The 24162-nt window shown below is 43.4% G+C and overlaps 1 protein-coding gene across 1 annotated transcript in view; it reads left to right on the top strand.

Annotated features, from left to right (window-relative positions):
• Clasp1 (cytoplasmic linker associated protein 1) overlaps nucleotides 1-24162 on the top strand; it is a 219296-nt gene that overhangs the window by 152155 nt on the left and 42979 nt on the right. The window contains exons 25-33 of the mRNA XM_060371639.1: nucleotides 1720-1782; nucleotides 4829-4932; nucleotides 7434-7457; nucleotides 8717-8961; nucleotides 11116-11179; nucleotides 11691-11693; nucleotides 13777-13940; nucleotides 18406-18484; nucleotides 19276-19419. Coding sequence (XP_060227622.1) covers nucleotides 1720-1782; nucleotides 4829-4932; nucleotides 7434-7457; nucleotides 8717-8961; nucleotides 11116-11179; nucleotides 11691-11693; nucleotides 13777-13940; nucleotides 18406-18484; nucleotides 19276-19419 — 890 coding nt within the window. The remainder of the gene's footprint in view (nucleotides 1-1719; nucleotides 1783-4828; nucleotides 4933-7433; nucleotides 7458-8716; nucleotides 8962-11115; nucleotides 11180-11690; nucleotides 11694-13776; nucleotides 13941-18405; nucleotides 18485-19275; nucleotides 19420-24162) is intronic.

The raw sequence follows: 24162 nt of genomic DNA on the forward strand, positions 1-24162 counted from the left end.
AAGCATCTCAATAGTCTGAACGCTGAGTGAAGTCACAGAGCTCTGAGGCCAATAATGGGTCTTCATGAATTTTATTGCTGAGTGTTTACTTGGGAATTTGAGAGAGGAGTCATTAAGCAGCAGACGTACTGTAGAATATTGTGTTCAGACCAAAGGAATACATTTTTAGGAGCCTACATCAAGTATTGCTTAAAACATTTTTCAATGTAAGCTGTCAAGGTACAGTGCTAATGTGATAGATAAGAACTGTGCAGTTAACTCTGATCTTAACAAAATGTTAACCAGCTTCCTAATCTAGGAAAGTGGTAAGTCTTATTTTAAATACATCGGTTCAATGTTTTGCATATGAGTCTTCCAAAAAAGAAGATTTTCCTTTTTTTTTTTTTTTTTATTTCAAACTGCTAAAATTTGTATTGTTTGACCAGGTAACATTTGCTTTTTAATATTACATCTACCACAGAATATATATTTTATAAAGTGACATGGACTTAGACATAAAATTACATTGGAGATTAGAGGTTTTGATGCTTTGTGACTAAATGTGTGAGTTTTAATGTGTGCAAAATAATGGAGGGGTAAGGGTCTCGCCTCGCTGTGTGATTGTGTTGAACATGTAGACATTCTATGATAAAGCACCATGACTTTCCCAGAGTATGAAAGGGAACAGCTTTTCATAGGTGAGTTGCTGAATGTTATATGGACCTGTAACATCAGCATTTTAGACCAATTTCTTATTCCATAATTGTTTCTCAGTGACTCTTTTCACCAGAACGGAATTTAGCACCCATTCCTTGGGTTGATGGAGTCATACATGTATCACAAATACTTGCTCATAAAATGTTACCCTAAATGGAGGTTTTCTCTTGATGTTCACCACCAACCCTGTCACCAGCACTGCCGTGCACTGCTGCGTGCTGTCCCCGTCACTGCTGTCACCGCCACTGCTGTGTGGCCCCCTTTAACGCGCCCCATGACAGGCAAGAGCTAGGTAATACTTTAGAGACAAAGAAACCGAGAGAAACAGGTTTGCTATGTTATTACTGAGGGCCACAGCTAGCTGTGAGCAAATGCGGCCTGCCACTTGTGTCTGAAATGGTGCTCAGACACTCCTGCGGCTGTGTCCCCAAGGAAGGCCTCTTTGCTCGCTGCCCACCAACTGCCCACAGTTCAGCAAGTACATTAATAACTAGGGCATCTGTGTAGCAGACACTAGCCTTTCTCCTGGGCAGAATGCAGTTGCTGAGTCCCTCATGGTCCCATGAATTTCTGTTGAGATAATATTATGAACTCTCCGATTTTGTTTTTGGTGCATGATTGCATATGCATCACATACCAGTGACCCATCTCGTGAGCTGAGTTAACAATCCATCCTCTCGCTGTCCGCCCTGGGTTCAGATGATGCTCTGACTCCTGATGTCCTTCATGTGGCTTATTTCCATACTGGCTGATAGAAGCTTCGTGGTGTGAATCTAAACCTGGAGTCCAAGTCCGTCAGTGCGTCCTTAGTATGAAGCACTGTAACGAGTGCCTCTGTCATGCCTGTGTGTGTAAGAGGTGTGTGAGGCCAGTGGCTGCCATACAGTGTGGGGGCCAGTCCTGCTGTCCATTCATCTCCAGCACCATTTCTTCATGAAAAACGGCCTCGGTGGAGGCAGCCCTGCATTTCCTCTGGGACTTGTGTGTTAACCCTGTGGGTGTTGCCGTTCCTTTTACCTGCAGCCTCTCGACGTCATTCCAGGTCCACTAGTGCTCTCTCCACTGCTGATTCTGTTGGGCAGTCAGGTGAACAAGTGCTAACTGCATGACTCAGCTTCTCCATCCGTGCTCCCACCCCATGTCAGCTCTGTGTCATCGTGTCAGCTAGCGCTCGGCATGTGTGCACCTCATGTTTGCCCTCCTGTGTTTTTCTTTTTTTGAGTTGTTGAATGTTTATGGTTCTGTTCATAGCTTGATGCTTGATCGCCTGTTTGGCATTGTCTCCCTAGCGTTCATATTTACATCGAAACAAAAATCAGGGAATTATCTCCTCCCCAGGAAAAGGACAACCCAAAATAGGTATCACTAGGTGTCCCCCACAGGGAAGTGGGGGGTTGATGCCATTCAGCAGTCTGTGGTCTCCACAGCCCTTACTCCAGTATGTTTGTAGGTGCTAAGTTAGTTGTTTTAGTGTCAGGCTCCAGCTATTTTCAGTTCCACACACCTCAGATTACAGCATGCATAATTTCACATATATGAAAGTAAATACACTACTTTATAGAAAAGCAGAATTGGGATCCAGGCCATAAGTAGTTTAACATGCCAAACCTACTGGTCACAGGTGCAGAGAGTGAGTGTCTAAAGAAACCTCCATATGCCACCTTAACTGGCGTCATTTTCCTCCACTAACGGCCCCTAATGGCTAGTTTCTCAATGGAGTCCGCACGCTCTGCTAATTCACGTACTGTTGATGGTGCCTGTGCTTACCTGTTTATCAAGCAATTACTTGCCTTTTGTTCTTCTAAACAAAGCCAGCTACATGTTTTCACCATGTAGGCTCTGACTGAATGTGTCTACCTAAGGGTTAGGGGCCAGGCTGAGGGCATGGTCCTCTATGGCCATCCCTTGAAAACAGCTTGATCATAGTATCTGTCGGAGCAGTGAGTATGGACCATGGGGTCTCACCTGGTGAAAACAAAAAGCTCGTCATTATGCTTAGGTCTAGACGAGCATGTCCCCCTCAGATCTGCAGTTCACATTGCCTGCTCTGTCCAGCAGATGACTGACACTTGCTGTGTGTGGCAGAGCTGTATGCATCTGGGTAGCACTGAATGGCTTTATGAAGTTTCTGTCTGAAAAGATCTAGTATTATCCCTGGAATAAGAATCGCTGGCATGAAATCTACTTGTGTTTTTTGTTTTGTTTTGTTTTGTTTTAAGACTTTATGTTTATGCTGGGAAATTTTAAATGGCTTTTAACTGAATTACTCATTTCGTTACTCATAAATCCCCTGCTATCTACCCTTTTTTAATGGAAAAAAAAAAAGACTTGAGCCAAAATTACTTACAAAACAGCATGCACATAACTTAATTCTATCCCTGCTTTACACTCTAACCAGTAAGCATATGTGTAGGTATGAGTTGACTGTCGTGGTCTTTGTAATTCATATAGCAACAGTAACTCGCAACCAAAACCTAATGGAATAAGATAATGTTTGTAAATGTGGCAAGTGCATTAAAAAAGGGGATAGTATGACATACAATTTTTGTTTCTTTATTTTAAGAAATTGTGACTGTGTATGAGTCTTTCGACTAGCAGTGTTTAAATTATTTTTCCTGCCTGTGGTGGTAGAAGGGTAAAATGTTTTTAATTTGATATTTTAAAGAAGCTAAATAATGCTTAAAGTTTGCCAGTTTTGTAGATGATGTTTTGTTCCCTGTCCACATGCCTTTAACTATATCAGTTCATAAGAAAGTCAGTACCTAGGGCTCAGCAAGATGGTTCAACAGCTGCCAAACTTGACAACCCGGACTCTATATCTGGGACCCACACAATGGAAAAAGAGAACCAGCTCCTGCAAATTGTCCTTGACCTCCATAGCCCTTCTCCACAAAATAATAAGTTAGTTAAAATGTAACGTAAAAAGAAAGATCAATTCCTTTCAAATAAACACTACATTCCATCTTACTTTAAATGCTGTGTTTCTAAAATGTGGCTAAGGCAGAGATTTAGTTTTACATGTCCAAATAGTGTTTCCTTTATTAACTCAAGAAAAATGTATTTTTTTTCTTCTAATACATTAGAAAATTAGTAGATGGTGAGCCCCGCTCCCCGCTCCCCACCCCCCACCCCCCGGAATGCGTGACTTCAACAGGCTTTCTCCTGCTGTAGTTTTAATCTCCAGCACTTTCTGAGGAAAGCTGGTCTCAGGTCATTTACCTTGATGGAGAACAGCCTTGGGGGGGCCAGGGAGGCCACTCAGTGGTTAAGAGTACTTGATGCTTCACCAGAGAACCCATGCTGAGTTGCAGATACCCACGTTAGGCAGCCTGTAACTCCCTTTAACTCCAGCTCCAGGGCATCTGGAGCCCCTTTTGTGGCCTCTGAGCACATATGTGGCTATCACACAGACATAGACGCCCACACAACAAATAAGAATTTTAAATAAGAACTTTAGAATAATCACTTAAATTGCTAAAATTTATCTTAAGTTTTTTGGATTCCTTCTGTTTTTTCTGTATAACGTTTGTCATTCAAAAACTCTTAAAGGGACTCAGGTAAGATTTGTACTAACATTATCTTAATGTCCTTAAAAAAAGGCACTAGATTTATATGGTGATTATTATTTTAATTTTAATAAGTTGATGTTTAAATAATAATAACATTAAGCTTTAAGTAATAATAACACTAAGAAAAATTTGTACCAAGATCAATTTAGTAATTTATTTCATACTTTTTCCATCACTTTGCATTAAATCTTACTTCCCAAACCATGAAGCTTGCTTATGATGAACAAACAGCAAGGCACTTGCTTCTGGAAGGAAAGCTAAGCAGATCAAAAGATCCGCCCCAGAGCCCCGCTCTCCTCTATAATAAGTCTCCTAGCATCCCTCCCAGACCTTTTCGGGAACAATCTGTAGAACAGGTTCTGCTTAAAAACAGTTGTAACAAAATAGAGAGAGGGAACTAGAGCCGCGGTGTTCAGCCCCTACCGCTGGCAGGCAAGCCCAGGGCAGTTCAGACTGCCTAGGGAGGCTCCACGTCTCTGTCCCAGTGGGAGGAGGCAGGAACCCTTTCAGAGGACCGAGATACAAGTGAACTGACATATGTTCTGCTTTTGTTTTCTAAATAGATCGGTTTGGGCTGGGCCAGTCAGGAAGAATCCCAGGTTCCGTGAACGCCATGCGAGTCTTGAGCACCAGCACAGACCTGGAAGCTGCAGTGGCCGACGCTCTGGTAAGAAGCACAGAAAGGATGGAGTCAGTTGCTCATCCTTATTGTTCTGTCCTAACACAAAATTGCCCTCAAATCAGGTGACTAAGTCATCTTTTACACTCTTCTTCCAAAGTGTGTGAACAGGGCTGGCAGGATGGCTCAGCCATTAAAGATATGCAAGGGTGAGGACCAGAGATCAGATCCCAGGACCCATATAGATGCCAGGTTCAGGAGTGGCCTGCCTGTAATCCCAGCATTCCAGAGACAGAAATGGATCCTCTGAGCAAGCTGGCCATGTTGGCACTCTGTGGGTTTGTGTGAGATACCCTGCCACAAGTCACATACACATACATACACACACACACACACACACACACACACACACACATACACACACTCTGATGTAGTTACCCACCACATACACATTCACAGGAAAAAAAGGAAAAAGAGTTATGTAAAGTGTATTTTTTTTTCTCTTGCACTTGTACCTCTTACAACACAGTGAAACCTGCCCTCCAGGAAATAGCAGCATTAAGAACCTGACCCTTGCTCCCTGGTCAGAGAATTTTGATGGCATTGGGCTTGCCACATGTCATCAGGCTATCTCTTTTGTTTTCTGTATACCATAGCTTCTTTTCCCACAGTATTTCCTGTTCTCCATCCTGTTGCCTTCCTTGCTTTACAGACTTTGACAATACAGCCTACATGATTGATTGTAACAATGGATGATAGAGTCTGAGGCCTGAAAGAGAGTTGTATTTCTTTTGTTATATGGTTCTGACTTGGGAGACACTCCCCCCCCCAAACCCGAAAAATAGATCAACTCAGCATTTAAGAAAAATGGCCTGGGTTGGGGAGATAGCTCAGTCAATAAAGTACTTGTCATGCAAGCACAAGGACCTGAGTTAAATCCCAGAATCCATATATAAGTGCTGTGTGTGCCAGTGTGCCCTTGTCATCACACACCAGAGAGATGGAGATGGGCTGATATCTTGGGCTTGCTGGCCAGCCAACCTAGCTGAATCCATGAGATCAGGTAGAAGTGAGACCCTGTCCTAAAACAAGGTAAACACCATCTTGAGGAATAGTACCTTAGTCTGACCTACCCCACCCCCATCAATCTATCTATATCTATATCTCTCTTTTCCTCTCACTCCCCCCTTCCTCCCTCCTTCTCTCTCACACACACATACACAAAGAAAAATTTTTCAAATGTTAAAATTTGATCTCTAACAATCTAAAGAACTAGGGGAGAAATTTTTGCATATTACATTATAGCTTTTGAGAAAAAAAAATCAAATGCTCATTGGTGGCTCCTTCAGTCTGTGGCTCCGCAAGCATTCCTGTGGGATCAGCTTGTGATGATCTTGCCTCCCAGCTAGTAGCAGCCTCACAGCCCAGTCCAGTGCTCAGCATTTGAAGTAGATGCTCTTCAGAAGAGTGTCCTCGGTACCCTGCCCTCTGCTGTCCAAAGACTTATTCTTGTTAGGAATGGAACACACATGACACTGTCCTGCTTTTCAGTCTAAAGTTTTAGCCTGTGCCACCTGATCCGCACTTGATGGTCTTTGGCTACTGTGAACCCCACTTTCCTCTCTTCACATCTCTGCCATGTTTGTTCTTGCTCAGTCAGATTCTTTCCTTAACATGCATCTGCGAGCAAGCTGTTGGCCACTTTGAGAAGGCTTTCTGCCAGGCAGCCAGCCTGGCCAGCTCTTTTCAGCCGCCTTCTGTACAGAAGGACTTTTTTCCTAGCAGGTGTTGGCGTGTGCAGTGTAGCTCTAACCATGGTTTTAACCTGAGTTAAGAGCTGGAACAGAATCCAGTGAGGCTTTCTTTTTCCAAGTCCAAGCATTCTGAATCTGCCTTTTGTTTATTCAGAGACCCTAGGAAGTGGTGGTCAGGGCCTGGGAAACAGTGGAGCTGAACCCTCAGCTAAAAGGGGCTTCCACTTAAAGCAGAATATTTTCTTAGTTGTCTAAAGCCCACATAAGGGACCATGTACAAAGTTCCAGGACACAAAGTAGGGCTACAGAGTTCAGAGCTTTGCTGATTTACTTGAGCTTTCCTCTAAGCCCCCGCTCCCATTCTATCCTTGCTGCCCTTGCTCCTTTTGTCTACTCTGTCTGGTCTCTCCGAGTGACCTGCTTCTCAAGGGGAAAGTGCCAGAGTGGTAGGGAATCCTTGCCTGCAGAATGGGCACCCCTGGGGTAGGCAGAAGATCTCATAGGGACAAATAATGGATCAACAGTGACTTAGAGATGTGCCTCCTGGTAATGGGAAATGTCAGCGAGAATTCTGCCATGAGGCAGAGAGCCTGGGGAGAGATACAGGAGAACTAGGACATGCCACTCAGACACAGTCTACTACAATCTACTCCAGTCCAACCGCTTGCTGACCTGTGTTTTTGGTTTGCTAAGAGATGTTGCTGTACACTTTTGTTGCCAGAAGAATCCCCACATACGCTTCTGACATAATTCTCTATGCTTTTTCCCCATCCTTCAATATTTTCCTGCCTACAGCTGTTAGGAGACGCCAGGAGCAAGGTACCCGTGCTTTAACTTTTGTTTACAACTTTTTTTTTCTGTTGCAAATATATTTCTTTTAGAATTTAGTTGAAAGCAGCACAAACTATAGTAGTTGTAGTTAGAGGTTCTGGTCTCACGTGTTTCTGGTAAGCATTCTAATTTGCTATCTTGTGATGGAGCCAGTCACCTTTCACATGCCTCCATTAGGTTTTTTTGTTTTGTTTTTGTTTTTCTGTCAATCTACTCCCTCTCCTTTTTGTGTTTCATTTTATTAACTCAGTTTGTGTTTATTTTATTACCATAACCTCATGAACAGATCTGTCAACATTTTTCTTATTTTAGGAAATCTGATTGTTATGTAAGTGTAAATCATATAGTTTATCATCTAAATCAAAAATATTTTCAAAGGTAAAAAGGAGGTGCTATGAATAATTTTGCTGGGACAGAAGGCAAGCTGGGATTCAAGTTTTAACATATTATTTAACATAATATTCAAAATTAGCATTATTTGAAAATTGAAACTTTGTGTGGCTTGAGTCAGTAACTGCATTTAGGAAACACTGTATGTGCCAACCTTACCATACTATTGTACTGCATATGGGTGTAGCACACCGACTAATAATTCAGGGCGTGAGAGCGGAACGAAAGGAGCTATTGTAGTCTACTTCAAAAGAAACCAGTTTGTGTTATAAAACCACATGATGTTGTTAACGGAGGTGGCCCATACAGTTTCAGAGCCTTCCGTATAGAATACTTGCACCACTAACATTTCATCCGCAAATGTCTTGAGCAAACGTGATTGTTCAAACAAGGGCATCTGCAGACCTTGATTAAGGTAGATTGCTGTGTGCTCTGGAGGGCTGAGCATGGGACGCGTCTGCAGCGTGTCGATACTTCATCATCTTCAGAGCTCCGTTAAACCCTCACAAGTAGTCTCCTGAGGCAGATGTACCCTCCTCGAGAGGAGTCACTGAGGTAATGACACAGCATTCAGCAGCAATACTAGGATTGGAACCAAAGACCAAATTGCTAAAAAAAAAAAAAACCCTTGTCACCCCCAACACACACATGCATACACACTTTCTACAAATTCTTTCTTGCTCACTAAAATGTGCAACATGCCACTTATATCCCTACCTTGACACTACCTTAATTCCCTAATCTGTAAGCATAGAAGTTGTGTTTTTACATTTAACTCTGCACCATAGGTTCTAGTAAATAACTCATGACCGGTTCACCTTTCCACTTCTTACCCCACCCCTCACGGGATATTTCAGAAGAAGCCTGTGAGGAGGAGGTACGAGCCCTACGGAATGTACTCTGATGATGATGCCAACAGTGACGCCTCCAGCGTGTGCTCTGAGCGCTCGTACGGCTCCAGGAATGGTGGCATTCCTCACTATCTGCGGCAGACCGAGGACGTAGCCGAAGTTCTCAACCACTGTGCTAGTTCCAACTGGTCAGAAAGGAAAGAAGGGCTCCTGGGCCTACAGAACTTACTGAAGAGCCAAAGAACACTGAGGTGAGGACAAGAAATTCTGTCATGAGCCTTATCCCAGTCCCCTGTTAGACCCATCAGAGGCTTTGAGGGAAACCTCTGCCATCACAGAGTCCTTGCAAAGTTCTAGTCAATGGGTGCTAACCATGGGAAGGCACAGTGGCTGCTACCCACACGCCGGAAAACATCTAGCAAATTTGCTGTAATCTGTTAGGCTGCTAAAACGGTTGGTTCCCGTATGGTACACATCTGTCCTTTAGATGATGCTCCCTAAGAAGTCAGGTACAGAAAGCAGCTGCATGCTGCTAGGGCTCGCTCCTTTGCAGGCTTCAGGATGAAATGCAGCTAGTGTCAGTCTTCAGCTCATACCATTCATGTGTACAGCTTAGGCATGTTTCAAGCAACTTCTGGATGAAATAGAGCACTCCACAAAGCAGCAGCACATTAGCTTTGCAATGATTATTTCTTGTCCCTTCCTTTAGTTTTCTTAAAAATGTTAAATAAGCATTGCATATACCAAAAAAAAAAAAAAAGAATGTACCTTTTCTTACCACATTTCATTAAAACTATGCTGCCATTAGCATGCTATTATTTTATAACTCTTGTTATGAAACAATAGAAGAATTGCTAGGTATGGTAGTATATGCCTGTAATCTCAGTACTTGGGCATCTGAAGCAGGGGGAAGGCCCTGTTAGTTCAAGGCCAGCTTGGAATTACATATTGTGTTTTGCACCAGTCTGGACTACAGAGAGAGATCCTGTCTCTGCCCCTCCCCAAAATAAAAGGAAAGAAAAAAGGATTGGGGTGGGGCACAGAGAGAGGAAGATAAATTCTGTTCATTATTCAAGCCTGTTAATATGTCCTTGGTTTTAAGACCAATCAGTTATGCAGATGTGAGTAAAGAATGGGGAACCCATGAAACATGCTGTACTATAACTTTTGAGCATTAATGCAGAGATAGTTTTTTGGTTTTTTAAAGAATAATTTGTAGCATTGTTGGTGCATGACTTTAATCCCAACACTCAGGAGGCAGAAGCAGGTAAATCTGCCTGCCTTTTGAGGCCAGCCTGGTAAATAGAATGAGTTCCAGGACAGCCAAGGCTACACAGAGAAACCCTGTCTCAAAAAACCAAAGGGGGAGAGAATAATTTGTGAGCCTGAATAAACAGGTTTGTGGCCATGGATGGAGGACCCTTCTGGGCCCCATTTGGTTTCTGCTCACTGATAGATGGCCAGCTGTTCTCCAAGCTTAGCTGTCCAGTCTACCTCTGCCCTCCATATTCACCCTTACTCCATTAATGCATTCTGTCCATGAAGATGATATGAGAGGTTCTCTCACATCCTTCTGAAACACAGGCACCCTAGTGATTCATCAAACGGGCTGTACTTGAAGCTTTGCTTGATATTGTTGTCTGGTCCACTTTCTAGATTCTCGGTGTTTACTAGGTCCCCACAAATAGTTCTTAAGAATCTGCTAGCACTGCTCACCTCTAGGTTACTAGACCATTGAGGCTTCTGTATCGCAGATGTATGAAGAAGTGGACTGTTCAGGGTGACTGGAAAGAGAACTGTGCTTTCCAACCTTGATATGAAAGGGGGAGTCAGTTTGAGAAAAGGCAGGGGACATCAGTACACACTGAGGATTTTCTTCTTCCCAGTGTTATCCATTTTCTTGCACTATCCTCAGCCACGTGGCATATCCTCTGTTATCCTCAGTTCCCAGCTGTAAGAAAAGCCACAAGGGAAGTATGTGGTCCATACTGTGATTAGTCAATGGATAAAGGTACTTACTGTCCAAAAGAGTTCAATTCTTGGGCTCCCTGTATAGGAGAGAACTTACCCTTACAGGTTGTCCTGTGATCTACACACACACACACATACACACACACACACACACACACTTAGCCTCACAGGTAGAAAATAGACTTGGGCTGAAGTAAGAGTTGGTTTATACCTGTCGACTTCCAGGTAGCAATGAGCAGATCGCAATCAAATGTGTTGAGACTAAGACTATGGTTTTGGAATCTCAATTTCATCATGAATTAGATAATTCATTTAAGATAGTTTTTGTGTTATATAACTAAAGATTAGTTAAGGGTTTTTAAAGCAAAGCCATATCTAATTGTACTGGTGACATTACAGTTTCAACGCATTTATTTTCATTTTTTGTCCTCTAGCCGAGTAGAATTGAAGAGACTGTGTGAGATTTTCACCCGAATGTTTGCCGACCCTCACAGCAAGGTAACCAGGCCGTATGTATATTCCATCTGCATGCCTGCACAAACTGTGTATTACACCTCAGAACTGAGCCAGAATTCCCCCGTAGTCTGCATTAACACCTTTCAGAGCACAATTCCTGAGAACTTCCATGGCCATCAATCTCAAATTAAGTGTCCCTCAAATAAGGGATGTCATGAAAGGAATCGGAGTCTTTCATTCAGTGAGCAGGCAGTTTTGTTTGTCTCCTTTTAGCCAGTGTGCTAGGTTCTAGAATATAATAGAGAACATTTAAAAATGTTACATTAGTGGGAAATGTGTATATTACCTTGGTATCTCAGGTAGAATTTTATGTATATATTTATATTTTGTACCATATTAAATATAGTATTTATTCCCTTTGTTGCAAAACTGAGTTCGGTTATTTCTCCTGATAGAATCTGGCTATTCCTAAGAACTTGCTGGATGGAATTTTCCTAGGTGGTACTTGGTGCCCTCTGGGAACACCAAGCTTGAGGACTACCTTTTTATCAAGAGAGTCCCTGCTGGGGAAAACTACACAGAGAGTGGGCAAAGTCATTTCCAGGACAACACCACCCCCATCTCTTTCTGTGTTTTTTTATCTCAGAAAACCCAGCAGGGATAGTACTGAGAAGAGGACCTCTTTACTAAAGTTCCTTGGATCTAACAGTATTTTAAGTAAATACTGTTGTTCGGAAAAAAGCTGGTAGGGGATATTAATGTCTAAAGAGAAAGAAAATGGAGAAATGATATAAAAGATAAACACTTAAGTGTATCTAGTGTCTTGGGTAGATAGACCCTAAACCGTAGAAATGGATAGAAACTAATGTCATTGGAGATAGGATTGCACTATAGTTTTTAAGGATGGTCTCTTCCATTGCTGAGAGAATAAAGCCTATCATGGCCAGATAATCCAGCAACTTCCTTTTCTTTCTTCTTTCCTATCCTTGCTTCCTTGTAGGATTTGTCCTTGATAGTAAATCCACCCACCTGTCTTTCCATTCACCCACCCATCAGTTCATCCATCCATCCTCCCACCCACCTTTCCATCTTCCCATCCATTCATCTAACCATCCAGTCTATCTGTCCATTCATCCATCTCATCATACACCCATCCACCTACCCACCATCCATCTATCCATTCACCCATCAACCTATCCATCTATTCATCCATTTACCACCCACCCACCCAGTCATTCAACATTTTCTGAATTCCTACCATGAGCTAGGGATATGGAAAAACCAGGCAAGACCCTTGCCTTGGCACTCACAAGAGCACAGGGGCCAAGCACTGTGTGCTTCTCCCTCTTGTTCCTTCAACAATACTCACTATGTCAGCTCTGAAGCCTGTCTGTGAAGACCTTCCAGAAAGGACATCAAAGGCATTAATTTTAAACCCAACAAGGCTGAGTTTAAAGTCCACATAGATAACCAAAGATCTAATCATCAAGATTTTTCTCTATGGAGGTATTAAGAGCAATACAATTTAATTTAAACCATAAGCATAATAGAACTGATAAGAATTATACCGTAAAGGATATAATATTAGATGGTTTCGCATTGACGAACTTTCTGTCACCCATTACCTCTAGATTGCTGATTCAGAAGCAGAATTTGAGGATAAAGGAGGAAGTTTGTTTCCATCAGAAGGCTCTTGTCCAGTGAGTTGGAGGTCTCAGTTTAGTTCATATTTGTTAGCCACCTGAGCCAAGCTAGGAGTCCTACCTATCGGAGCTCATTGTCACTGGAGACAGTAGTTGCTCATGGAGAATAGTTGCTGTGGTAGAATTGAGGTGGGGTGGGGTGGGTATCCCAGCACAGCATCAGGGTTGGGGAGCCCAGTGCCACTTCCTTCCCTGAGACAGGCTTAGGGATACTCCACTGTGCATCGTAGCTCAGGTGGCAGCAAACTACACAGTGCTATGAGAATTAGCTGGGGTGCTCAGTAGCTCCTGATAACCCTATCCATAACATCTGAAATTGGCACAAAAGTCGGTGGTTACAGAAACATGAAGAGGCCTTCTACCCCTTTGTGTCCTGTAATGATATGTATTGGATGCTAGGAAATGAGTCAGAATAGTATAAAATCAGGATACGACACCACCTCCCGACCCCCAACACCACCTCCCCTCCCCACCCCCCATCTCCTCTCTTTCTTTCTCTCACAGAAAACCCTCCAGGATTAAACTCCAAAAAGTTAAAATTTCCCTCTGTACTGACAGTTACAGGTTTATATTGAGGGAGAAGAACATATTTTATCAGTTTGTAGCCTTCTCAGAATTGTTAAAAGAAACTGCATGAAACTGGTATTACTTTGCTGTGGACTAACATGGAATTTGTTTTGTTGCATGGCCTGTTGTGCGGTGGAATTCACAACAGAGAGTAAGTGTCAACCACCCCCACCCCCTGCCCCCACCCCCACCTCCCATATTCTGCTGTGCATTTGTTGCTTCTGACGATGAGAGTAGTACTTAACGTTGTTAACCTAAGTGACAAGACTGGGCTAGGCCAGCCGGGGTTTTGGGGGTCACTTGAAATGTTCTCAGCGTATGGAGGAGATCCTGAGTGCAGCCTCTGAGGTGCTTGCCCTCTTTGTGCAGGTGTTCAGTATGTTTTTGGAGACCCTCGTGGATTTTATAATCATTCATAAGGATGACCTGCAAGACTGGCTCTTCGTCCTTCTCACACAACTGCTTAAGAAAATGGGAGCAGACTTGCTTGGATCTGTGCAAGCGAAAGTTCAGAAGGCGCTAGATGTCACTAGGTGAGCACGTGAGGTCTTTTGTTTGATTGTGTTTGTTGGGTTATTAATATTTTTTTTTCTGACAAGGTTTCTCTGTGTAGCCTTTGCTATCCTGGACTCACTAGGTGGACTAGACTGGCCTCAAACTCAGACACCCTTCTGCCTCTGCCCCCAGTGCTGACATTAAAGATGTGCACCACCATTGCCTGACTTATGGTTTTGGCTTTTACTCAGTTTCCCCTTGCTAGTTCTCACCAGTCTAGGAGATAGAATTACCCACGTTATCTTCAAGTTGCCAACATTTTTTTGACACTCAGAATTTATTTTTATTTGTTTGTTTGCTTATTTAATTAATTATTTATTTATTACAGTTTATTCACTTTGTGTCCCAGCTGTAGCCCCCTCCCTCATCCCCTCCCAATTCCACCCTCCCTCCCTCCTGTTCTCCTATGCTCCCCCACAGTCCACTGATAGGGGAGGTCCTCCTCTCCTTCCATCTGACCCTAGCCTATCAGGTCTCATCAGGACTGAGTTCATGTCAGAGACAGTCCCTGTTCCCATTATTAGGGAACCCTGTTGGACACTGAGCTGCCATGGGCTACACCTGTGCAGAGGTTCTAGGTTATCTCCATGCATTGTCCTTGTTTGGAGTATCAGTCTCAGAAAAGACCCCTGGGCCCAGAGTTCTTGACTCGGTTGCTCTCCTTGTAGAGCTCCTGTTCCCCTCCAGGTCTTTCTATCTCCCCCTTCTTTCATAAGATTCCCTGCACTCTGTCCAAAGTTTGGCTATGAGTCTCAGTCTTTGCTTTGATACCCTGCTGGGTAGAGTCTTTCAGAGGCCCTCTGTGGTAGGTTCCTGTCTTGTTCCCTTCTCCCTCTTCTGATGTCCATCCTCTTTGCCCCTTTGGGGATTGCGCATCTTACACAGGGTCCTCCTCCTTGCTTAGCTTCTTTAGGTGTACAGATTTTAGTATGATTCTATATTATATGTCTAATATCCCAAGTTGCCAATATTTTATTATGAGTGCTATGAAATATATAGAACTTTTTAAATATATAGAACTTTCTTAATAATTGATTATTTAGAATATTTTTATATCTTTCTGAAGTTCTTAAATTTTAATACTTCAATTTTTTTTGTAATTTGCCTCAGAAATTTAGCAATATATGATAGAGAAATCTTGTTGGGCCATAAACTGTCTCTGAATTGACAGTTCTGGGGCTAGAGAGGTAGCTCAGTTGGTAAAATACCATGCATACATGATGACCTGATTTTAGGTCCTAGCACCCTGTTTACACCTATAATCCTACCGCTGGCAAGTTAAGGAGAGCCCGAAGTGGGGACTTACTGATCAATCATTCTGACCAAATTGATGGGCTCCTGGTTCAGTGAGAGGCCCCATCTCAAAGTATTAGGGAGCAAGTGATTGAGGAAGGCACCTGATACTGACTTCTGGTTTCCACATGGTCTTTGCGTGCAATTGTGCTCGTGTGCGTGTGCGCGTGCGCGTGTAGGCTCATGTGCCCCTCAGCTGGGAGTTTGAAATACGTATCAGTCTCTGTAGCCCATCTGGCTGTTACAGTGACTCAGAAACATTTACAAACTGCACTGCTCTGCAGAAGCCTGATGCTGGCTGTGCAGTTGAGTGGCCCTAGCATGCCTGGACTAGAAGTGAATGGTCGATCTCAGAAGGTACTTTCGGTGATCTCACTGATTTGGTAGAAGATAGAGGCTAAAGGGAGACTCGGGGATCTTTGAGAACAAGCAGTATCTCCTGAGCATTCTGAAGTCATCACCAGAGCGGTAACTTTCATAGAGCCCAGTTCTCACAGACTAGGATAGATCCCCTGGTCCATCATGGGAAAATCAATGGGATTTTCACAGGGAAGGAGCTCGGAGGTGACGTGGTTTTTTTTTTATCAGTGAGAAACAGAGCCACCCTGACTTGCCTAAGGTCAAAATTGGTATTGGTGCCAGAAGTTCTGGCCATTGTTGTTTTGTATGTCACTGTGATCTCAGACTGACCTGTGGGTTGTGCCCTGCCCTCCTGCACCTTCTTACTCAGCACATGTCACCCACCATCACACCCATGCTGGCAGCTGCACCATGACCATCTGCCTTGGGGGATTTGGGATTCTACACTGATAACAGCGGATTTCTTAGCCTGCTTACCTGTGTAATTTGCACAGGTTTTCTTCTGATTTTGAAAGAACCAAGGTTTGCATACATTGTGATAAGGCTTCCAGATTTTTCTGGCACTGGATGATCCATTAGAGCAGTACTGCACACGAGTGCCTGGGGGCCTTACAAAGGACTGCCCAAGGGTTGACTTGGGTGTTCTGGTCTAATACAGCTGTATAAACAGCCATGCAGGTAGAAAGGAGACGGGTCTCTGACAGCTTGTGGCCTAGATCATTGATGCAGTGTCCCCAGACTTTATAAAAGGTCAAAAGCATTGATTTGGGTAACGTACTTAAAGATGTTTTTATCACACTGTGGAGACCAAATAAAACATGTGTGAGTCAGATTTAGCCCAGAGGTCTCTGAACTTAGGTGAATCACTAAGATTTTTTTTTTTTGACTGGTAAGACTATTAAGATTATAGTCCTAAATTTTGATGATTAAGGAATATAATTGGCTGTAGCTCAGTGAGTTTTGTTTTTCTCTCCTCCCGCCACAGCTGCTTTCACATACACAGACACATACAGCGGGAGGGAAGTAGGACTGTGATCTTTTATTAGTTACTTTCCTTGATGCCCTTTCTTGTAAGAGTCCTAATCTTAGGGTGGGCAGATGGCTCAGCACTTGCCCCACAAGCATGAGGATCAGAGAGATTACCGGAACCTATGTACAAGCCAGGCAAGCATGGTGGCCACCTATAATCCCAGAACTTGGAAAGTGAGTCAGTAGATCTCCAGGGCAAGCTTGCTAGCTAGAAAGCTCTGGCTTCAAATAAGAGATCCAGTCTCATTAAATAGAGTGATCAAGGAAGATACTCAGCATCCACACAGTCAACACACATGCACAAGCAAAAAACGAAACAGAAAATTAATCGCAAGTAAATTTGGTGTATGTCTAAGGTATTTGTTCCCCCATCCTATCTCCACTCCCTCAACTGCTGTGTAAAGCTGTTCTTGTAGGAAAGGTGAGATGGAGCAGAAACCTGCAGGCTGTTCGAGCTGCAGATCCCAGAGGACATTGTGAAGCTAATCAGTGATTATTGGCCAGGAGCAGCTTGCTTCACTGTTCTGATCTGCCCTGGCCTCTTTGCCTCTAGCTATGCCCGACAACAGGCACATTCCCTGCCTAAACACACCAACATATCTTCACCTGCTGGGACAGAAGCAGGAGAGGCTTTCATTTGTGGCTGTTGACAACTTAAGTAGAGGCCCTCAAGTGCACTTGGTTTCAGAAGTGGCCCTCTGTAGCATCCAGCATATAAATAGATGTGGAAAATATGGATGTTCTTGGGCCAGTTTTGTTATTTGAGGGGCAGGGGTATCCCAAGACTTTGCACATGGTAGGCCGGGGCTCTGCCACTTGCCTTAAGGTTACTTTTTCTAAGTAATTATGATTAAAACACTGGTTCTTAGTAGGTTCCCTTTTATAGTTCTCTTGTATTATTTCTTCTAATTTCCAATCCAGCCTTGGAACACTTGCTAATATTTCTTCCTGTGTTGAAGATTCAAACTTGCATCCTTTGTCACTTTCCCATACCTTCGTAGGAAGAGTCCCTTAGAGATTCCAGAGAGAACAGTGTTGTCACTCAGCCCCAGATACTCAGCGGCCTGGTCTTTTCTGCGATGAAGATGTTACAACCCAGTTGCTCCATTATGCAATTTTAAACTAGCAGTAGTGATTGCCACACCAAGGAGGAAAAGACTGCTGTTCCCTAGCCAGAAGCCCCCAGGATCACTTAGTTGGATCAGACATGTACAGTGACTGTGAGACATGGGCTTGGTCACAGGCTCAAGGGAAGAAAAGGGGCACCTTTGACCTGAGGTATCCGCATGAGTCATAGCTGGGTAGAGAGTTTCCCAGCACTGAGCATCACACAGGAATTCTTCTCTGGTGACTGCAGGAGGGTCACCTGCGCATACAGGGCTAGGGGGACACCTTCTTAGCTTCCACAGAGTGAGCGGTGAGCACCCTAAGGCTAAGGGAAGATGGGGACTGGGAGTCAGAAGTTCTCCATAAGCAATGTTCAGAAAGGAGGGGAGGCGACAGGAGGTGCCTGCTTCCTTACAGTCTCTGCCTAGTTTTCAGTTTTCAAGTAGCTACTCAGAGTGTCGTATGTTCCTTCCCCCAAGTTTTCTATAAAGAAATATTAATTTACTATTTATATAAACTCGAAAGTACTATTAATAAACATGTGAATGTTCTTTTGTATATATGAATCTACAGCAGGATATTTTGTACAGTTTAATGTTCTTTTTTGTAATAAATTTCTTTGAAAATAAAAACTTGCTTTTGTTTCTATCCTAGGGATTCCTTCCCATTTGATCAACAATTTAACATTCTCATGAGATTCATTGTGGATCAGACTCAAACTCCAAACCTCAAGGTCAGTGACTGTTCACGTAGTTCAACTCCTATCATTCAGAGTTGGTTTTCAAGTTTCCTTTTCCCTCTGTGACTTGCTTCTGAATAACGAGGAGCATTGCTGATCAGCACTCTGTGGGCGTGTTCTTGTTTCTCTTGGTCTGAAATGGCTAGTTCCTTGGGTAAGCAGATGCCTAACACTTTTAGGATCTACCAGAATAATAGTACCATATTATATTCTTGCCAACAGTGTCTGAGAACTCCAGTCATTCCATGTCCTCACCAATTGTGCATTATTAGCCTTCTCACAGTTGATGCTGTAACTGGGAAAGGAGCATTCTGATGTGCTGAGACCAGTACAGTGTTAGCATACTTTATATAACCCTCTCTAAGATGGGAAAGCCACACCTGTAATGACAAGACAACTCAGTCATGCTAGCACACAAAGGACAGAGGCTGTGTGTGGTCAGATTGCAGGTCCTTGACCACTGACTTTTCTTGAGACTCTAGGGTGGGTCTCATAGCTAACAGCCCCTATCTCCTGAGATCAAAAACCAGTGGAGAAATTTGGGCAGAGTATGAGCCTGGGGGATTGGAGTTGCCTCTCAGGACCCTACCCGGAATGTTTTACAGAACTGGCTGTGGACCTGGGCCTGGCCAGGGAACCACTCTCTTTAAGAATTTGGAGGCATGGATGTAGAATAGGCTTGTCACTCCATATATAAACTTACTCTCAGACACAGGGGCCATAAATTCTGCTCAAAGATTGTGACATGCCAGTGCCTAACGTTTTTATAATCATTGGTCTCTCAGGTCAAAGTTGCAATCCTGAAATACATCGAATCTCTGGCTAGACAGATGGACCCTACAGATTTTGTAAACTCCAGCGAAACAAGACTTGCTGTTTCTAGAATCATAACATGGACTACAGAACCAAAGAGTTCAGACGTGAGAAAGGTACGTTCACAGAGCTGAAGCAAGATTACAGGCTCTTCCTAGGCATGCATAGACATCTCTTGGAAATGTGCACACTGCCCTCCACACCCATAACTGTGTCACCGAGGCTGTGCTGTTACTGCTTCTCTGTCCATCTCTAGTCTGATGGATCAACCTTTGTGATAATAAAAGCACAGGCTGCCATTCTCTTACTAAGTAGTAGTCCGTTTCACAGAAATGTTCTGTAGACCCTTTGATTAAATAGTATATTTCATTCACCTCTAAGCATTTATCAGAAGAAAGTCCATTGGCAAAGTGTAACCAATGAGTCACTTTGGGATTTGGAAGATGCAGGAATACATGGTTCATTAGTTTTTTGTTTGTTTGTTTTGTTTTGTTTTGTTTTATAAGGCAGAAACACGTTTCTGTTGTAATTTTCAAATTGACAGAATTGCTGAATTAAAAGAAAAGCCTAGTGCCACTAGCAGGTGTAAGAATGTGTTAACTTTTTGTCAGAAGCAAATGATAAGATACTTAATATATTGTTTACGAAAGAGGCTTAGCAGTTGTGATTTAAGGACATGACGCCAGTGTCTCTGTCACTTCTGTTGAGTACCTTTTGATAGGGATACAGATATGGAAGAGCTGAAAAAAACATCAGGAAGCAGAAAGAAAATGAAGTCCTGATAATGCAGTCCTGAACATGCCCTTGATACCCTTGATAGCAGGCCTTCCCTCTTGAAGGTCCCTCTGTAGCAGTAGGAAACCTCTTTGCAGGGCTCGCCTAATTGGATCAGGCTTACTCAGATTACTTTTTCCTTTGTCTCAAATTTAACCATCTAGGACCGTTGGCTGTATTGCACATTCCTTCCTCTGTATGACAGTGATGAGAGGCATATCTGTCATTCTCCCAAGTCTCAGTTGATGGAGGGGGCTTACATGGCACCTGTACTTGCGGCTGGCCTTGTATTGCATTTCCAAAGTTTTCAATGGCTTGGTTCCTAAGTAGGGAGATTTGTGTGTCTGTGTGGAGGCCACAAGTCAGCCTTGGGTGTTGTTCTCCTGTATTTGGAGACAGGGTCTCTTACTGGCCTGGAGCTCTCCAAGTAGACTGGGAGACCTGGCCAGTGAGTCTCAGAACACCTCCCATCTCTGCTTACTAGTGCCTAGCTAGAGAGCTCAGTGGTTAAAGAGTGCTTACTACTCTTCAGGAGTAAAATCTGTCCCTAGCACCACATCAGACAGCCCACCACCATTCCAACTCCAGCTCCTAGGGACCTTTTCTTCTGTCTTCTGTGGGCATGCATGGCAGACTCTCATACACAAATGGAAAAAAAAATTCTTTACAAAAGTACAAAACCAGAACTGTAACAATCATGTATCTCCATGCCTAGAGTGGTGGTGGTTGTTTTAATTACCCGTGAAAAGGGTGCATGCCACAACACATGTGTGGAAATCAGTGCACAGCTTGTGAGAGTCGGTCCTTTTTTTTTTTTTTTTTTTTTTTTCCACCAGTCCTGGGCACAAAATTCAGGTCTGGCTTATACCCTGAGCCATCTCACAGACGGTTTTTATGTGAGTTCTGAGGCTTGATCTCAGGTCCTATACTTGTGCGCAAGCACTTCAAATGAACTATATCCCCAGCTCTGGAGACTTTTTACAAAATATTTATTTGCTTTCTTGCTCACTTTAAATGTTGGCTTCTCTGCAGATTGTTGTGCAGTTCATCTGCTTTGGTAGGTGCACGTCTACATTCCAGACACTCTGTACTCCAGTTTTAATCAGCCAGTGTGTTGTGGCTCCGTGAGTGCACAAGATTTACTAGGGACGCCTTGCTATTAGGTCAAACAGATGCATTAAGACATAGTATTCCAATATATGTCCCTCGGCTCCACGAACCACTCAGCCACAAATGATTCCTTTCAGGTCACGATAGCTTACGACTTCCTGAGCATAGGGTTACTTTCATTTGAGTGCCCTGTTTAATTGTGCCATCCGCTGACCTTTATGAATACGGTTGCTGCTGTGAGTGGCACATGCCCAAAATGGGAGCTGTATTTGAAATGTTTTTTTGAATGAATATAGTGTCTAAAATTTGTGTCCTGCAGTTCACTGGCTAGACTGACTGGTCCATGAGTGCCAACTCTAGCCAGATCTGTGCCAGCCTCGCTAGTGTGGGGATTACAGAACATAGCTATAAATCACGTTTACACGGATGCTGGGAATCTGAAGTCAAGTGCTTATGCTTGCCTGGCAAGCGTTTTCTGACTGACCACTTCCCCAGCCTGTGACAGTTCTTTTGGAACTTTTTTTTTATTACTTTAGTTTATATTTTATTTTATTTATTGAAACATGGTATCATTTTAACCCAGCTTTAGGTTCACTATATGACTGAGGATAACTTTTAAACTACTTTATAAAAACAAGACTTTGAAATTTTTGTGTGTATGGGTTCTTTGCCTGCCTGCATGTATGTGTACCATGTCTGTGCCTGGTGCCTGCCAGCCTCAGAAGAGAGAATCTGATGCCCTGGAACTGGAGTTCTGAAGGTTGTGGGCCGCCATGTGAATGCTGGGAACCAGGGAGTAGTGGGTGTCCTCTGCAAGAGGGACAAGTGCTCTTAATCGCTGAGCCATCTCTAAGGCCCAGGATTGTTCTTTTAAGTTGTGTTTATTTGTGTATCTGTTATGTAGACATGGGCGTGTGAGGGCAGGTACCTTTGGAGTCCAGAAGATGCCATCATTTCTAGAATTGGAGTTATGGATAGCCTCTGACATGGGCGCTAGGAACAAACTTGCTTGGGTTCTCTATCAGAACACTGTGTCCTCTTAAACCTCACCCCCAACCCCCGCCTTCCATCTCCATGACCTTGAACTTGTGATCCTCCAGCTTCTAAGTGTGGAGATTGCAGGCCTGTTCCACTGCATGCAGCTTATAAACTTCTGGGACCACCCCTGGCTTATGTGTTCTGGGGATCAAATTGAAGGCCTCATGCATCCTGGACAAACACTTTACCATACCCATGACCCTTTGGAAGCATCTTAAACTGATGCAGGCCGATAGAGTTTAGACTCATTAACTTCCAGTATTTTTAATATTTCCTTTGTTCCTTTCTTAGCTCCATTTTCAGGGGTGTTTCACACTGCAAAGAGAAGTGTGTTTTAATATTTAAGGTATTTTTCAAAACCAAAATCAAACTCACAGTATTAAAAGGGTGTTAACTACCAGACTGTGGCTGGTGGAAGCCTCCCAGAGACACCCAACCATTACCTGGCCTGGCTACTTTAACACTAACCTTCTCTTTGTGTTAAGTGTGCTAGCCAGACTCAGACTTCAGTGGCCACTAGACTTTCCCAGTGCACTGTGTTTGGTGGAAGGTAATGGAGTATGTTACCATAGAAACAAGTTTGCTGCTTGGCCTCCTTTTGGTTTCTGCCTATGCAGCTGGTCTCCGTGAGTTCTTGTTTGTTGTCTCTGAGGCGCTGATAATACTTATGTGGAGCATCTAGGGCAGGTTTGATTATGGTAAGAAACAGATCCTGTAACTTCATTTGCTGCCGTCTAAGGGATGTTCAGGACTTGCTGCTGCTGTTTAGGAAACAAATTGAGAACCAAGCTCTTTCCAGCACTTAGGAAGTCATGTCATCTATGAAAGGCCATCCAGTGAAGGCAATAAAATTTTCTCATAAATTTTGTCTTGTTTCTCTCTTGTGTATGAAGTGAGTGTATGCATATATGATGATGGAGCTCAAACCCAGGGCCTTGAAATGCTATGCAGGGCACTCTGCCACTGTGCTGTATCTCTAGCCCTTGGGTTTTTTGAGACAGGGTTTCCTGAAGCTCAAGTTGGCTTGGAATTTGGGGTCTCCTGCCTAAGCTTTCTCAGTGCTGGACTGTTATCAGGCATGCACCCCTATACCCAGCCAGAGTATTTAATTGCATGTTTCTCCTTTAGAATTCTCAGTGCTGTATGTATGATTCTCTTTGTCACAGCATGGTGCCACTTTTCAGTGGGGTAGTAGTGACCTTTCACACTTGCTTGGCAATCTGTTGGCTTCCAAATGTTTTGAGAAGTGTTGAGAAATGAAGACATGGCAAAGAATCCTAGGAAATATAAAAATGCAGTGGGCTGCATCAGGAAAAGTATGCACATGGTCTCTGAAGGGTGAATGACTTGTGCGCTAGGTGGCCTAGAGGGTAAAGGCTCTTGCCACCAAGCCTGATTCTTGGAATCCACATGGTGGAAGAGAACTGACTCTTATGAGTTGTCTTCTGGTCCCCACACACATGTTGTAGTACATATGTGCATACAGAAATAAATGTAAATTTAAAGTGTGTGTGTGTGTGTGTGTGTGTGTGTGTGTGTGTGTGTGTGTGTGGGCAGCACATCCTAATCTAAAAACTAAGAATTGACTGTGAACTTAACCATGACTGTCTCTGATGGCTCACTTTGACCTCTGATTGCTCTTCACATCATAAGAGGCAAGAAATCTCCTTCTCCCAGGAAAAACTGTGAATAAGTAAGGAACCCAGCAAGGCTCTGGGTGCTGTGGTCTCACTATCCCTGACCTCTGGCTCAGGTGTCTTAGTCTTGATAGATCTTTACTCTCTGAACCAGCAGACAGCTTGACTGACCTTTCCCTCTCTCTAACGCACCATCCCCTCTTCTGCTCACCAGTCCCAGCGTCAGCGTAGTCGAGCAGGGGAGGATGTCCCTAGTAGGTCAGTTCCCACCTGCTCTGGGCCTGGAGAAGGAAACCTGGA

The sequence above is a fragment of the Meriones unguiculatus genome, chromosome 18 (assembly GCF_030254825.1).
Source record: "Meriones unguiculatus strain TT.TT164.6M chromosome 18, Bangor_MerUng_6.1, whole genome shotgun sequence".
NCBI classification, from domain to species: domain Eukaryota; kingdom Metazoa; phylum Chordata; class Mammalia; order Rodentia; family Muridae; genus Meriones; species Meriones unguiculatus.